General features: G+C 45.2%; 1 protein-coding gene across 1 annotated transcript in view; it reads left to right on the forward strand.

Annotated features, from left to right (window-relative positions):
• Nucleotides 1-17,500, forward strand: part of tmem266 (transmembrane protein 266) — a 274,260-nt gene that overhangs the window by 255,109 nt on the left and 1,651 nt on the right. Inside the window, exon 10 of the mRNA XM_063197884.1 lies at nt 12,856-12,918. Coding sequence (XP_063053954.1) covers nt 12,856-12,918 — 63 coding nt within the window. The remainder of the gene's footprint in view (nt 1-12,855; nt 12,919-17,500) is intronic.

Below are 17,500 nucleotides of genomic sequence, written 5' to 3' on the forward strand. Positions count from 1 at the left end.
GCAGCTTCATATGAACTGTGACATATTTTGTAAAGGAATCTTAGAAATTCCATTTGCAACACAATTAAGATATATTCAGGGGACCTAGAGAAGGTGGGGTCTGTTGTAAAGGTGGCTACAATATAGGCCTTAAGTGCAGGGGGAAATCCTGGTTTGCGTTCATAGTTACGGCCCTTGGAGGACTTTTACGGCCCTTGGAGCAATTCGAAGTGGCAATTTGAATGAAAAAGGTTCCCCACCCCTTTACAGGCAGCATAAGGCCAGCTCTACAGTTAATTGAGTCCTTAAGTCTGTCTCTAATTGTGGAAAAGCTTCAGGTGCATCATACGTATTCTGGTTTACTGGTATGCGAATCAACATATGCTGGTGAAATGTGGAAATAGCCTTTCTACTCCTTTCTGTGTAGGCAATGGAGTTAGACAAGGGGGACTCCTATCTCCAGCCTTGTTCAACCAATACATGGACAACCTCTCCAAACAACTGGGGAGGTGTAAGACAGCATGGCTGATAGGAAACACTGTTTTAAACCATTTGATATATGCAGATGATCTGGCTATTATGTCCCCCAGCACTGTTGGGTTTCAGCAACTCCTGAATGTGTGTTCTGAGCATGGGGTTGAGTTTGATGTACAGTATAATGCAAAAAAAAAAATAGTGCTGTGTTGATATATAGAGCCAAGGAAGATTATAAAGTTCTAACGTTTTATCTGCCAGGGCAATCAATATGTGTATCAAGCAGTACAAAATATCTTGGGCACATTATCACTGAGAAGTTGGGAGATGATGCTATAGACAGAGATGAGTGTTGCATGTCCAAGCAAATATCTTAGTAAGACAAGATTGTTCTGATGATGTGAAGGTAAACTTGCTTACTGTACTCCTATGTATGCAGCCCCAATATGGGTCAGCTACAAAAAAGACCCTGCGTAAATTCCAAGTAGCATAATGAAGTAACTTAGTATAATGATTGCTTGACTATATTGCTGAAAAAAACTAGAAGTTGCAGTGCTAGTTAAATAATTTGTCACTCAGGACTAAGTACTTCACAGGCTCTCTTTAAGAAATTGATGTTTAAGTTCATTTGTCGTCTGGAAAGCTGTCTCAAAACTGTATTATAAGGATTCTCACAAGCCCCAGATGCAGCTCTGTCAGATATCAATCATGAATGTGGAAGCATTGGTATGGCTGCCTCTTAAGACTGTCATGACTGATGGTATTTTGTACATGCTTATGCAAGATTTCTTCCCCCTCTCTCCTTTTGATGTCTATTTTCATGTATGGAGAATTCAGGGCAATTGGGCCAATTTTTTGCAAGTGAATGGCCCAAAATCGCCCAATTTACCTGAATTCACCAATGTTGCATGTCCTCTTATTGGGCCTAGAGCCTGCTATAGGCTATATATTGGCAGACTGTAAGAATAGTGAATGCATACAAAGGGCAGAACAGCTAAAAACTCTGTTTTTGTGTTCTTTTTTTAATTTTAAAGAGGGGTGGGGGGTTATTTTCAAGATACAGAGTCACCTTGAGGTGTACCATTTCTTCTATTAATAGTGTTAATTAAAAATCAAATGGATTTGAAAGCATTTATGCAACGGTATATAAGCAAACAGTAAAAATAGCTTATGCATACCAGGCGGAATGGGCAGAAAATGCCACTTTTGGGTTCTTTTTTCATTTTCAAGGGGTGGGGGGTTATTTTCAAGATACAGAGTTACTTTTGGTGTCAAAGTTCTTGTATTTATAGTGTTAATCATGTCCCAAATGGGCGTGTTGAAATTTTGAACTTGATGATTACCCCCCCCCCCCTACCTCTGCATGCAATGGATCAACCAATGAAATGAATACCGGTATTTTGAAGTCCAAGATGCATTTCACTGAGGTCCACCCAAAGATCCTTATTCAGCGTGTTGGCAACCAGGGAGTGCACCCACAAACGTACGTAGTGATGGTCACTCCATCACGCACAAACACACCACACCACACACATCATATCCCACACCGTCCATCTACCAACCAACTACACTGGAACATACTACTCACATGTTTCCCAAAAGCCAGGGGAGATGTTGTGGATTGCTCCCTTCAATCACAGCAGAGGAAGCCTGGGTACCGCAGCGCAGAGGGCAACAAACAGTAGTACTCGCAAAGTTACCTCCAAGCGCAACAGGTCTGCAGACAGCGACGGCTCGAGTCCAGAGCGCGTTTCTGATAAGCGGCTCAGAATCTCTTCTCCAACGATGGCCGCAGCAGTTTGCATGGCCTCTACATCTCCAACAGCGGATAGCTTGTCAAGCCATCGGGCTACTGCGATGCCTCTGTTGGCTAATGATGCTGGTGTCGTTAGCTTGTGTAGCCCGTGTCAAACACCACCGGCGTTGTCCACGGCTGACAGCGTCCCTCAGCGTCCAGATGGTCTACAACTTCCTCCTCGCACCTCTATACACTTTAACCGCGATGTTCAATGCCCTCCTGAAATTCTCATTGTTGGTGATTCGATTGTCAGAGATCTGATTATTCCTAGTGCTATCACGTACTGTATCCCGGGAGGAAGGGTTATTGACATCTCTCATCTCATTCCGTCTCTATTGAACAGACATCCTTCCGTAAACACTGTCATTGCTCACGTGGGGACAAATGACGTCATGGCCCGGAACTCTGTGAAGCTACAGAATGAGCTGGAGACGTTATGTCTCACTGTTGAAAGCCTCGGGAAACGCTGCATAATGTCAGGCCCTATCCCACTTAGCTCCAGTAATTCAGAGCGTTTCAGCAGATTGCATAGTCTCCATACCTGGCTGAAACAATTCTGCAATCTAGCTGGTCATGATTTTATTGCTAATTTTGATATATTCTGGACCAAATCATTTTTATATAGATCTGATGGGGTGCATCCAAACAAACTGGGCCTACTAGAGCTAACCACCAACTTTATTCAGTTCATTGCTTTCAGCACACCTTGACATTCAACACAGCATGACCCAATCCAGTTCACAAACACACCCAGCTCTACTATGGGTCCTGCTGTTAATTGCAGCTCTCCCTCTCTTGCTGTATCACTTGGGGATCAAACTACACAGGCAATAAGTAGCCCCTCTCATCACCTACAGATGGCCCTTCTTAATGTCAGATCACTTCGTAATAAAACATTTCTGGTACATGACATTATCACCTCCCATAAATTAAGCTGTATGTTCCTTACTGAAACATGGCTTGATACCTCAGGCAACTATGAACTTCTTGAGGCATCACCACCTGACTTTTCCTTTGCCCACTGCTCTCGTGAACATCAGAGAGGGGGGGGGGTGTAGCAGCCCTTTTTTCTCACATGCTTCCCTGCAAGACTGTTTCTTTTGGTCCATATGCTGCTTTTGAATATTTAGCCCTGAGGCAATCACATAATTTACTCATTGTCACAGTCTATCGTCCACCACAATATAATGCGGGTTTTATTTCTGATTTCGAGGATTTTTTATCTAATACTGTGACCAACTATGACTGTATTCTTATTTCTGGTGATTTTAATATTCATGTTGATAACATGGCTAACTCCCTGGCAATTCAGTTCACAGAGCTTTTGTCATCCTTCGAGTTCACACAACATATGTCTGTCCCTACTCACAGCCATGGCCACACCTTAGATCTGGTCATTTCAAAAGGCTTAGACGTCTCTATAAATGGCACCTTAGATGTTGGTTTTTTCTGACCACCTCTGTATATATTTTAGTGTCTCCTGGCCAACGACTAGACATGTATCTGGTGTGAAAAAGGTTCTCAGACGCAGGATCAGGGAAGATACCCCAGAAAATTTTATTTTGACCTTTAATGCTGCTCGGTCATGTGACCTGAGCCAGATATCTGTGCCATCTGTCTCCCCCATGGGCTCTGTTTGTGACTCTATTGTATCCCCCTGTTGCGACACCTTAGTCAAGTCTTTTAACTCTGCTGTGATGCAAACTATAAACAGTATTGCACCATTGCATGTTAAGACTATCTCAGGAAAACGTAGGTCACCCTGGAGAACCTCACAGACAATTAACACATCTAAAAGAATCTGTCGCATTTACGAACGAAAATGGCGTAAATCTAAACTGCAGGCTGACTTTGTAAACTATAAGAATCATATTCTTATGTATAACAATGAAATCAAGAAAGCTCGAAGGCAGTACTTCTCTCAGATCATTGCTGAAAATTCAAATAACGCTAAAATACTGTTCAATACCATTGATAAACTTATCAACCCTCCACTTACAATTCCTACAGAGCTCCACTCTGTAGAGAAATGCAATGAGTTTGCAACTTTTTTTAGTGATAAAATTTTAACTATAAGGAGCAATATCATACCGTCTAATACTGATGTCAGCTACATTTCTCCATGTCAATTTCTGCCCAGCCAAGCCTGTCTCCCCAGTTTTACTCCTATTCATCAAGATGAGTTAGGAGAGATAGTTCGACAGCTAGGCTCTGCTACCTGCTCCCTTGACCCTATACCTACTAAATTGCTCAAAGAGGTCTTCAGCTGTTTAGCTACTGACATTTTAAATATTGTTAATTCATCACTCCTCTCTGGTACTTTCCCTTCCTGTCTTAAACATGCATTGGTTACTCCTCTGTTAAAGAAACATACCCTTGATCCCTTAGCTTTTGAGAGTTATAGGCCCATTTCAAACTTACCATTTTTAGGTAAAATCCTTGAGAAGGTTGCCTACAAGCAGCTTTACTCTTATCTGTCCCACAACTCCCTTTTCGATGCCTACCAATCTGGATTCCGTGTGAATCATAGTACAGAGACTGCTTTGATCAGAGTTGTCAATGATCTTAAAATGGCCACTGATAACCATAAAGTATCTGTTCTGGTTCTTCTAGACTTAAGTGCTGCGTTTGACACTGTGGATCATACGATTTTAATCCAACGACTACAAGATCAAATCGGCATTTGCGGTAGTGCCCTTGCCTGGATCACTTCTTATTTAAATGGGAGATCCTTCTCTGTCACTATTAACAATTTCTTCTCTGACTCTATGGATACCTCTCATGGGATACCTCAGGGATCAATCCTGGGCCCTCTGCTTTTTAATTTATATATGCTACCACTTGGGCATATCATCCGGCACCATGGTCTTTCATATCACTCCTATGCAGATGATACCCAGTTGTACATTTCTTTTTCCCCTGACGACCCCAGTCCAGTAAATGACCTAATAAGTTGTGTCTCAGACATCAAAAACTGGATGGGTCAGAATTTCTTATTGTTAAACGACAGCAAGACAGAGATTTTAGTTGTAGGCCCCAAGGCTCGTAGAGAACATCTTTGTACGTTTTTAGCCCCCCTTCAGGTAATACCTTGTGATGATGTCAGAAATTTGGGTGTGACCCTTGATACAGATCTTAATTTTAACAAACATATATCTGTTATCACTAAGACGGCATTTTACCATCTGCGAAATATTACTAAAGTACGTGGCCTCTCGTCTCCTCAGGACTCTGAAAAGTTAGTTCATGCTTTTATCTCCAGCCGCCTTGATTACTGCAACTCCCTATATGCCGGGCTCACTAAACAGGCACTCAACAAACTCCAACTCATTCAGAATACAGCTGCCAGAATACTGACAAGAACATCCAAATTTGGACACATCACCCCAATTCTGAAATCTCTTCACTGGCTGCCTGTACAACAAAGAATACATTTTAAAATACTTCTGATCACTTTTAAAGCAGTAAATGGCTTGGCCCCTACCTACATCTCTGACATCATCCCTCCATACCATCCTACCCGTTCGTTGAGAACATCAAATAAAGGTCTTTTATGCGTCCCTAAAATTAACACCAACACTGCACATGGTGCTTTTAGTTATTGTGCCCCTACCCTTTGGAATTCCCTCCCCCTAGAACTAAGGTCAGTGACTTCTACTCCCGCTTTTAAAAAGGGTCTTAAAACGTTTTTATTTACACAAGCTTTTGGTTGAGTTGATTTTTATTGACATTGTTTTATTTCCTAAGGGTTTTTATGTGTTTTATTTTTTACTTTGATTTTACTTTGTGTCTAGTCTAGTGTTTGGTGTTTAAAAGGTCTTATCATTGCAATGGGTTTTATTTTGTTTTATTTCTACCTATTATTATATATGTTTATATTTTCACTCAGTTTTAGTGCTGTTTTTAAATTTTCTACTTTTCCTCCTTTTAATCTTACAGCACATTGAGTCTATGTAAGCCATATGAAATGTGCTTTATAAATAAACTTGACTTGACTTGACTAGTACTGACCACAGGACTGTAACACATTAAACAGTAGTCCACACAGGAGGAGACCTGAATAACAGTGATGCACACACACACACACACACACACATATGTGCACACACATGTGCACACACAGACACACACAGTAAACACGAGTCCACACAGGAGGAGATCTGAATAACAGATGAAACATCATGCGCGGGCTGGGCCTAGTGCACAGCATGCAACATCAACAGCGCGCACGCACGCACGCACGCACGCACGCACGCACGCACGCACGCACGCACGCACGCACGCACGCACGCACGCACGCACGCACGCACGCACGCACGCACGCATATGAAGTGGATACCAACTAGCAGAGTTCAACGGTAGAATGTTAGTAAACATCGCTCCTGAAGCCTCACACAGTATCGGTAGCGCTGAGCTATCGGTCTGGTCCTTTAGCTCAGTGGTATCGTGCTGTGCCTCCCATACCCGAACTGGAGCGGTGACTGGCAGGTCGCGGGTTCGAGCCCCTATAGTGGCAGAGACTGTGTAGGATGACCTCAGCTACACACACACACACACACACACACACACACTTGTCCGACACAACACGTACTGTGGCATTTCAGTACCAGATCATCCCCATCTAATGGCTACCACTGAGCCTCCCGTGGCCAATGCTGCTGTGAGATACATGCAGAACAACAAACCACAACACACCACATACAACACAACACACACCACAACACACACATTAGACATACAAGACAACACACTACACCACAACCCAACATACACATTAGACATACAACACAACACACTACTACACACCACAACACACAAATTAGATATACAAGGCAAGACAACACACTACACCACAACCCAACACACACATTAGACATACAACCAAACTCAACCCAAGACACAAGACGCCACACTACACTCCACCACAACACAGTGAAGCCTCCTCCACCAGCTGTGCCTAATGACCATATCAGAGGTGTGTGTGTGTGTGTGTGTGTGTGTGTGTGTGTGTGTGTGTGTGTGTGTGTGTGTGTGTGTGTGTGTGTGTGTGTGTGTGTGTGTGTGTGTGTGTGTGTTGGGGGCAGTGCAGTGAGGCCTCATAATATCCAGTGTATGAGGCCACAGGAGAGCGCTGCGGTTCACACCATGTCAGCTCACTTAGGACTCGATGGGCTAAAGCCCAGCTGCTGCTGCTGTGCTGTGGACACACACACACACACACACACACACACACACACACACGCAGAGGAGTGGTGCCGTGTGTGTGTTTGTGAGTGTGCGTGTGCGCACTGGGCCGTGTGTGTGTGGTGTGGGCGCGAGCGTATTCAACTATGGCACGAACATCTGTTCCTTTCACCTGAAAACCACAACAGGCTCGCAAACAAGCCTGGCATGCACACACACACACACACACACACACACACACACGCACACACACACACAGCAGCAGCACTTGCAAACAAGGCTGACACGCAGGTCCCGTGAGGGTTGTGGCAAGGATGGCCACCGAGAGCAAGCTTGCGGCTTTATTCAACCCCACCCCCCTCCACACACACACACACACACACACACACACACACACTGGTAGGAGCATCGTGTGTGGACACATAAAGGGCCTGTCAGGAGTCGGGGCTAGCCCAGGGGGAGGCCCCAGGTAGCAGGGGGGGGGTGGGGAGGGGGAGGGGGTGTCCAAAGGCTCTTTACTAATGGCCATCTCTTATTTAAACCCCTTCAAGCACCCACACACACGCGCGCGCACACACACACACACACACACACACACACACACACACACACACACTCCCCCTGCATAAGCATTTAGTCCAGAGGAGGGAAGCAAGCAAAGCATGCACAAGACATCACAGGACAAAACCCTTTCACTCAGGTGGCCACGCAGAGTCCTGTTGGGGATTGGCTCCTGCCCCCAGGTGAGTTTAGTGGACATAAACGAGTTGTTTGGTCAGTGTGCCTGTGTGTATGTGTGTGTGTGTGTGTGGGCGTGCGTGTGTGTGTGTATGTGTGTGTATGTGTGTGTGTGTGTGTGTGTGTGTGTGTGTGTGTGTGTGTGCGCGTGTGTGTGTGTGTGTTTGTGTGTGCGTGTGTGCGTGCGTGCGCGCGTGCGTGTGTGTGTGCGTGCGTGCGTGCGTGCGTGTGTGTGTGTGTGTGTGTGTGTGTGTGCGTGCGCATGCGGGTGGAATGGATTGAGGAGTTTTATTTGCTGTTTTTGCCCTGTTGGGTTTTTTTCTACGTGTCCGACGTGGAGGAAGCGCGTGTTTATTTGTCCGCATGCCATAGCGTGCCACAGTGCAGGATCAGCTTGCATGGGCCAACTACGAGGATGAGATTTTGGAAGAATGAAGGGGGAAAAAAACGACCCTGGATAAATGTTTTTCCCTTAACTGACTGAAGGAAAGAAAAAGAAAAAAAAACGTAAAATTCCAGAAATTCCAGATGATGGGGAAAATAAATAAAGAAGTCATAAAGTCGTCAGGCTGTGATGACCCATAAACTTCAGAGGGGGGAGAGGAAAGAGAAGAGGAGAGAATCAGTAGAGAGAAAGGAGGAAAGAAGGAAAGGAGCAGAGAGGGGAGGATAGGAGAGGAGAGGAGCAGAGAGGGGAGGATAGGAGAGGAGAGGAGAGGAGAGGAGAGGAGAGGAGAGGAGAGGAGAGGAAGGGAAGGGAGAGAAGAGCAGAGGAGAGGAGAGGAGAGAAGAGGAGAGGAGAGAAGAGGAGAGGAGAGGAGAGGAGAGGAAAGGAGAGAAGAGGAGAGGAGAGGAAAGGAAAGGAGAGAAGAGAAGAGGAGGGCAGAAAGTTGCTCGGTATGCACGCACAACCATATGCGTACAGTACATATACAGTATGCCGTACACACACACACACACACACACACACACTAGTGCGCTGGGCAGATACTAAATCAGCTGATTTGGTGCTTTCCGCTCTATATCCGTCTCTTTCTCAGTCTGTCTGCATTTTCACTTGTTCTTGCTTTTCGTCTGGCTGCTGTTCAGTTTCTCCACTCGCTCTATTTCCTTGTGTACAATCCCCTTCTCTCTCTCTCTCTCTCTCTCTCTCTCTCTCTCTCTCTCTCTCTCTCTCTCTCTCTCTCTCTCTCTTTCTCTCTCTGCTTCACTCGTCCTCCCCTCCCCTCTATGCCCTCCTTTTTTCTCCCCTTCTCCATCCCCAGTTCTCATGTCACTCCATCTCTCCAGCTCTCTCTTACTTCATCCTATCTCTCTTTTCCTCCCGCCTCTCTCTCTCTCCCTCTCTCGTCTCCTTGTCTCTCCATCTGTCGTTCTCATCCCTCTCTCTCTTGTTCTCTCTCTACTGCATCTCTGACTTTTCCTTTTTTTCTCCTTCCAATTGTCTCTTCATCTCCTGCTTTTACTCTCTCTTTCGCTCTCTCCCTCTCTTCGTTCTGTCTCCCTCTCTATCTCTCACACAAATGCTTTCTTTTCTTCTGTCCTTTTCTCTCTATCTCCTGTTCCACTATCTCCTCTCTGTCTCGCACTCCATCTCCTTCTTTCTCTCTCTCTTTCTCTAGATTTTTCCCGGGGTCAAAAGGGGAGAGAGGGATGGAGAGAGAACTGGAGGGATCTAGAGATGTAGTGAGATATGGAGGGAGAGAGAGAGTGATGGAGGGAGAGATCTGTAGTGTGAGAGGATGCATAGAGGTGTAAAGGGAGGGAGAGAGGTGTAGTGAGAAATGGAGAGAGAAGTATGTAGAGAGGGAGAGAGAGGTGTAGGATGAAGGGAGGGAGAGGTGTAGGAGGGAGGGAGAGGGATGTACAGAGCGAGAGAGATGGAGGATGAAGGAATGGAGAGAGGGAGAGGGGTGTAGAGAGGGAGGGAGAGGTCTAGGAGGGAGGGAGAGAGGGATGTAGAGAGGGAGGGAGAGGTGTAGGAGGGAGGGAGAGGTGTAGGATGGAGGGAGGGAGGGAGGGAGAGGTGTACGAGAGGGGGATGTAGAGAGGGAGGGAGAGGTGTAGGAGAGGGGGATGTAGAGAGGGAGGGCGGAAGAGGTGTAGCGAGTGTGTAGTGTGCCAGGGAGCCTTTTAAGCCTCTCCCGGTGCCCATGCTCTCATGTGTTATTCATCCCGGAGTGATTGTCTTGGTGGCGTTTTAGTGCGCTCGCCTCGTCGCACCGCTCCGCTCCTCGCGCCCGCGCTGTTCTCCTCTGGCCTCAGGGGGGCGGTATGCCATGAATATTTCAGGCCCCAAAATGAATTAAATAAACGTGCACGGCTCCGCAGGGACCTGGAGTGCCACTTAGTGTTGCTGCCACACGCGCCACCACCACCACCACCAGTGTAGACTCCTCCACCACCCCAACCACCTCTACAACCGTTACACCACCGCAACCACCCCAACCACCTCTACAACCGTTACACCACCGCAACCACACTCCCCATGCCCTGCTCTCCTCTCCACCACCACCCCAACCACCATCACAACCGTCACACCACCGCAACGCAACCACACTCTCCATGCCCTGCTCTCCTCTCCACCACCACCCCAACCACCATCACAACCGTCACACCACCGCAACGCAACCACGCTCACCATGCCCTGCTCTCCTTTCCACCACCACCACCCCAACCACCACTACAACCGTCACACCACCGCAACGCAACCACGCTCACCATGCCCTGCTCTCCTCTCCACCACACTCTCGATGCCCATGTTCTCCTCTCCACCACACTCACCATCCTCTCGTCTCGTCTCACCATCGCTCTACTGCCACCAGTCTTGTTGCCACCTCCACCCCAACCACAACCACATCACACCACCTCAACAACTACCTACCTCCACCACCACACACCACCACAACCACCACCACACCACCCCAACCACCACCACACACCACCCCAACCACTACCACCACCACCACCACACACCACCCCAACCACTACCTACCACCTCCACCACCACACACCACCCCAACCACCACCACACACCACCCCAACCACTACCTCCACCACCACACACCACCACAACCACCACATACCACCACAACCACCACCACTACCACCACACACCACCCCAACCACTACCTCCACCACCACACACCACCCCAACCACTACCTCCACGACCACACACCAGACACCACGCCAATCACTACCTACACCACCACACACCACCCCAACCACTACCACCTCCACCACAAATATCTCGCCACCACCACCTCCACCACCACACACCACCCCAACCACTACCACCACCACCACACACCACCCCAACCACTACCTCCACCACCACACACCACCCCAACCACTACCTCCACCACCACACACCACCACCACCACTACCTTCACCACACACCACCCCAACCACTACATCACACCACCCACCATCTACCACCACACACCACCACACACCACCCCAACCACCACCACCACCACCACACACCACCCCAACCACTACCTCCACCACCACACACCACCCCAACCACTACCTACCACCTCCACCACACACCACCCCAACCACTACCACCTCCACCACAACCCACCTCCACCACCACACACCACACACCACCCCAACCACTACCTACACCACCACACACCACCCCAACCACTACCACCTCCACCACAAATATCTCGCCACCACAACCCACTACATCTACCCACCACCACTCACATCCATAGGTAAGGGGTTAGGGCGTCAGACTTGTAGCCCAAAGGTTGCCGGGTCGACTCCTAGGGCTGGGTTCAAAAGATCGATCTGCGATCCAATATCGATTCACGTTCGAAAAGTGCAATATCGATTCACAACTTTGTGGATCGATCTTTTGCAGATGATTATAGGCGAAATTCCTCAACCACATCCTGTAGCTCTCATCCACATTCATGTAGGCTACATGGCCACTATTTCATGTTTGTGTGGGCATCAAAGGCTGAGATATTTAGGTTTTTATAACTGGTCTTAGGATTCTAGGCATAAATGGGTTAAAGTGACAACCCAGCAATACAGAAGATCGAATCAAATTGAATCGGATCGTGGATCAGATTGGATCGTGACCTTCTGGATCGGAATTAACCAGTGCTCTCCCCCATCCTCCTACATGACCGAGGTACCCTGAGCACGGTACAGTCCCGCCGCTCCCGCACTGCTCCCTTGTGGGCGCCATTGGGGGCTGGCCCCTTGCACGGATGAGGCATGAATGCAATATCGTTGTGTGCACTTGTGTGCTGTGCTGTGTCACAATGACAATGGGAGCTCTCTCTCTCTCTCTCTCTCTCACACACACACACACTCTCTCTCTCGTTTTCATTATCTCTCCCTTCTTCTTTCTCTTTCTTTTTCTTTTTTTATTGCTGTATAAAGTGTGTGTATATAAATGTGTGATGTATTTCTTACTGATCTGTGTATTGTATTGTCTCTTGTGGGCCTTGAGCCTGTAATAAAGTTTATAATGAAGTTTATATTTAAGGAGCCCTTGCATGGCATCAAGCAGCTGGTCACAAGCAGGACTCGCAGGCACAGCGATGTTGTTATGAATGTGCAGTGCATCCCCAGGGGTATCTTCTTCTTCTGCGTAGTTTCCTGATGTCTTCCTTGTTTTCTTTGTTTATGTTCTGATGGGCTCCTGTTGTGTCGTTTCAGATCATGTTGCTCAAGACGACATGAACAACTACATCAGCCAATACTACAGCGAGCCGAGCAGCGGTGAGTTAGGCTACTCCCTCCCAGTCATACACATGCTTTAATATTCTTTCAATATTCTGACAACGTATGCAAGTAATCAGTTATGAAGATAGAATACATATGCATGTAAAATTGGGCTATATCAGGGGTTCCCAACCTTTTCCAACTTGGGGCCCACTCGAAATTGTCAAAAATGTTCGGGGCCCACCTCTGACCCAATTAAGAATAAAACTCAAATAATTCAACAACAGCACACACCAAAATATGATTATAATTTGTAGAAAATGATTTCAAGGCTCACTTGGAATACCTTCAGGGCCCACCAGTGGGCCCCGGCCCATAGATTGGTAATTACTGGGCTGAATTATAAAAGCTGGTGGTATTCAGCCAATACTACAGTGAACCAAGCAGCGGTGAGTTAGGCTACTCCCTCCCAGTCATACACATGCTTTAATATTCTTTCAATATTCTGACGACGTATGCAAGTAATCAGGGTAACACTTTATTTTAGGGATAGGCCTACATCTATTAGCACTAATACATACAATGTTAATGCCTGCATAAGTAACTTGTAAGGCATGTACTAAGCAAACGCTAAGGCCTACTAGGTCCTTACTAAGGATAAATTGGTAATAAATCCCTTATTGTGCATGAACAAGACATTTGCGAATACATGCCTAACAAATGTTTGATTTTGCTTTGTACATGCCTTACAAGTTACTTATCACTGATTCTTGAGAAAGTGGCTAAAACAGGTTGTAATGTTGACAGAAAAAAACTAAGTGAATTACAAAATTATATGGCATATCCTCGTAGACTAAGGTCTTGGCTTTTCAGAAATGCACAAGGCCAATCTCCCCATTTTGTATTTTTTTCAGAAATCAGGCTTTTCTCCGATCATACCTTGTTTTTTGTCAACACCGTCAGACACAATTAAAAGTAATTAAAATTGTATTGATTTGTTTGCATATGTATCTGGAGTTTTTAAGTGATTATGTGTATTTTTTGGTTCACACATATGCCTTTAAATGTTGAAAATTCACTTTTGTTCTATTTTAATACTGTTTCATGTGTTCTAATTTCAAATTATGCACCGTCATACGATGCTTACTTAACGCCTAAATAGAACAAACAATTTTTTGTAATTTCACAAATATTCGTGTAGGCTTAAATTGGCTATTACTTTGATAATTCAACAACTCCTAAGGAAAATGTTGTAAGCATATTCATTTAAAATGTCCAAAACTCCTTCTTACGGTGGTGACTTTTGAACTGACGGTGGTGACAGTAATCTGAGAGTGGTGAAAGTGGCCTAATTAGTACCTGCATTTAGCAAAATAAATAGCCCTCTCAAGCAGGCGCGGCCGGTTCATTAAGGGCAGATGGGCAGTGCCCCTCCAAAGATTCTTCCTCTGAGAAAAGTAGATCCATTCAGAAATCCTAGATAAAATATGTATTGCAACCTCAATCACACTGGGAATCGTATTACATCAATGTTCTGGTTTGTGACAATCTTTGCGAGTGGAATCGGGTTTTATTTTTGTTGAGAAGTCTAGTTTACACCCAGTGTGGCTGTTTAACGTTAGGGTCTATGGCCACGGGACTGGGCAGATTTCTCAGCGCCTCAGCTAAGCCCGGCCCCCTCGCCCCGATCCCATTCTACGAAATTAGCACTGTAGCCTACTTAGCATAATATCATAACATAAGCGCGACTTTATGGATGCTATCAGGGCAGATGTATGATCTGCCCTGACCAATGACACGTTGGTGGCCCTGCCTGCTTTGAAAAAGACACAACAAACATATTACTCCGCTCATCTCTAACCTGTGGGATTTTATTAACTCCATTGCCGCAAATTTCCCTCACAAAATCGGTGGATTAAACGGATAACCATGTCAGATTTGACGAAGGATATGTGTTGGCTGGTGAAGGATTCACGTTTGGGGTAGGTACAGTTTGTATATTTGCTATTGCAAAGTCTAAGGTTTTATGACCGAAGTCTTTGCATAATGGGTAACTGTCTGTTATTTAATGCATTTTGAGGGCTTGCAATGTTGAGACAGCAAGCAAATGTGTAGCTTCGTAAAGTCTGCTGCTGCTACCCCCACGACTAGCCGACTAGTTGACGACATTCTCTGAGAAGCTGCGTTGGGCTTACTATATAGTTTAAACAAAGCGCGAGGGATTATGAATCAAGTCTTTGTGAAATAGGGAAACTGGAAGTTATTTAATGAAATATCTGAGCTTATTGAGCTTGGGATGTTGTTGACAGCTTCATTTATGCTGTGTCCCCGAAAAAGCTAAAAAAAATACTTGCACCCGGTCCTGCCTAGCATTGCAGAACAGGAGCGAGTCTGTTGGATAGTGAGCTCCCCTGTTAAGTTTTAACCATGGCTACTCGTTTCGAAAATAGGCACGTCCTTTCCCGGTATTGATGGCATTTGGTTCTGTGGTGCATTTAAACCGGCAGCAAGGGGACGACTGACTGAATTGAATAGTGTTGCAGGGCTTTGGTTGCATCAATGTAATGTACGAACGGTGAAGGCGAGATGCTGTGCTGTGCTAGCCTTTTCCTGATTGCTGTTGCTGCCCGGTTGCGTGGTGTGCATATTCGTGTCGTGTTGCTTGTCGCAAACTCCAACTCCGCGAGCAGACAAAGCATTTTTCTTGTAATGTCTTAACATGTGTATGCAGTCACTCTGCTTAAATGAGCAAGATAACTAGCTGCGTGGAGAGAACTGTCAAAACCAGCTTTCTTCAGAACAGAAGTTGAAGAGATAACGCGCATGTCTGGTGCGGTGTATCACGGGAGGTGGAGTTTTACTAACACACCAAACACTATGGGAAAACGCTCTCCTGTCTTGCCTATACACGCAATGCAACTCGTAAATGATACCGTATTGATTTAATTATTATGGACTTGATCGCCAAAATTTCTGCCCTGCCTGTTTCCCCAGCCACCGGCCGCTACTGCTCTCAAGTCAATGGCATCTTGCATAAACACTTCATTTTTGTGTGTGCACAGTATGTTTGTGCATGTGTTTTTTCTTCATTAGTTAGATTCTCTAGGAAGTAGGCCACTGGTTCTTGAAAATGTGGCAAAAACAGGTTTTAAGCTGTTCAAATCCAAAATATAGAGGTGTATTAACATAGATGTAGTTTCTTGGCTGTGCAGTGAATGTATTGGCCAAGCTCCCCGTGTTTAACATTTTTCATAAAATGGGCTCTTTCTTGTTTTGTCAACAGCGGCAGACAGAATTAGAAGTAAAAGCATATGTTTGCTGTATTAAAGTGAATTACTTTAACAATTGAACATAACTGTAGATACTTATTGTATGCATATTCTTAAAAAATGTCAAAAACACGTAAAACATGTGTTTTTTGGTGAACTCCATCAGATGTCACCACCGTCAGGTTTTCTGACAAAAAAACTCCAAATGCACCTCAGTGGTGGCTAGAGTATCATTTTGGATCACAATTAGTAGGCTACTAACATGCCTAATAATATTTCATTAACCAGCACAATTTAGTGAAATATGGAACAAGATGATGAGTGGAACAAAATCTGACGGTGGTGACATCTGACGGTGTGAGACAAAAAAACACTCTTTTACATATTATGCATTGTTTGTTCACATGAGCCATTTCATTTTCGCTCTGTTTCTTGGGTGCTTCATACCATTTCTGAAAAAGTATATATTAATAAACAATGTAATATAATACTATTAAAACCCCCGACAGTGTTGACAGTTTATGGTTGGGACAGTACCAGTGTCCAAACAAATTAACAAATTGAGGACAAAATAGTAAACTTAGAGGAGCTTCAGTGATGGTGAAGTATGCAGTAGAGCTAAAGGTTTGAAAAGGGGTCCTCAGTAATGAAAATTACCTTGTGCATACCTGATTTTATTGTCTTTTAGAAAAAATCTGACGGTGGTGACCAATATGGTGGACACATTTTGAGCAATCAGAAAACAATAGTAAATATTGTTTTACATGCACTATGTGCACATCTGTAGAACCACTTTAATATGGTCTTCCACATCATGGTGATATTGTTCAATTCTGTTAGTGATTTTTGTATTTTAAGTCAATTGAAATGATGATGCTAGTCCTTGGGACAGGCGTTTTTACAGGGTGTGCACAGGTTTATAGCCATGAAAAGTAATAAAATTACACTTAAATATTTCAAACAACTGTGTATTTGTGTAACAGACCCCTTGGCCATTACCTGGATTCATTTTGTTCGTGAAAATTTAGTTGATTTTCAACAGAATTAGCATTTTACTGCAGGGACATGTTTTTGCCAAACTTTCAAGAATCAGTGGTATACAGGAACATTGTATGTATTAGTGCTAATAGATGTATCCCTAAAATAAAGTGTTACCGTAATCAGTTATGAAGATAGAACGCGTATGCATGTAAAAATGGGCTATATTGTAAAAGCTGGTGGTATTCAGGTCAATTACGTTTGGTGGTGTTGCTGCATCTCTGAAATGCTCTGAAATGTGTATGGGTATGTCTTTGATATGTGTGTGTGTGTGCGTGTGCGTGTGCGCGCGCGCGTGTGTGTGAGTGTGTGTGTGTGTGTGTGTCCCTGAT

This window comes from Engraulis encrasicolus, chromosome 4 (genome assembly GCF_034702125.1).
Source record: "Engraulis encrasicolus isolate BLACKSEA-1 chromosome 4, IST_EnEncr_1.0, whole genome shotgun sequence".
Lineage (NCBI taxonomy): Eukaryota > Metazoa > Chordata > Actinopteri > Clupeiformes > Engraulidae > Engraulis > Engraulis encrasicolus.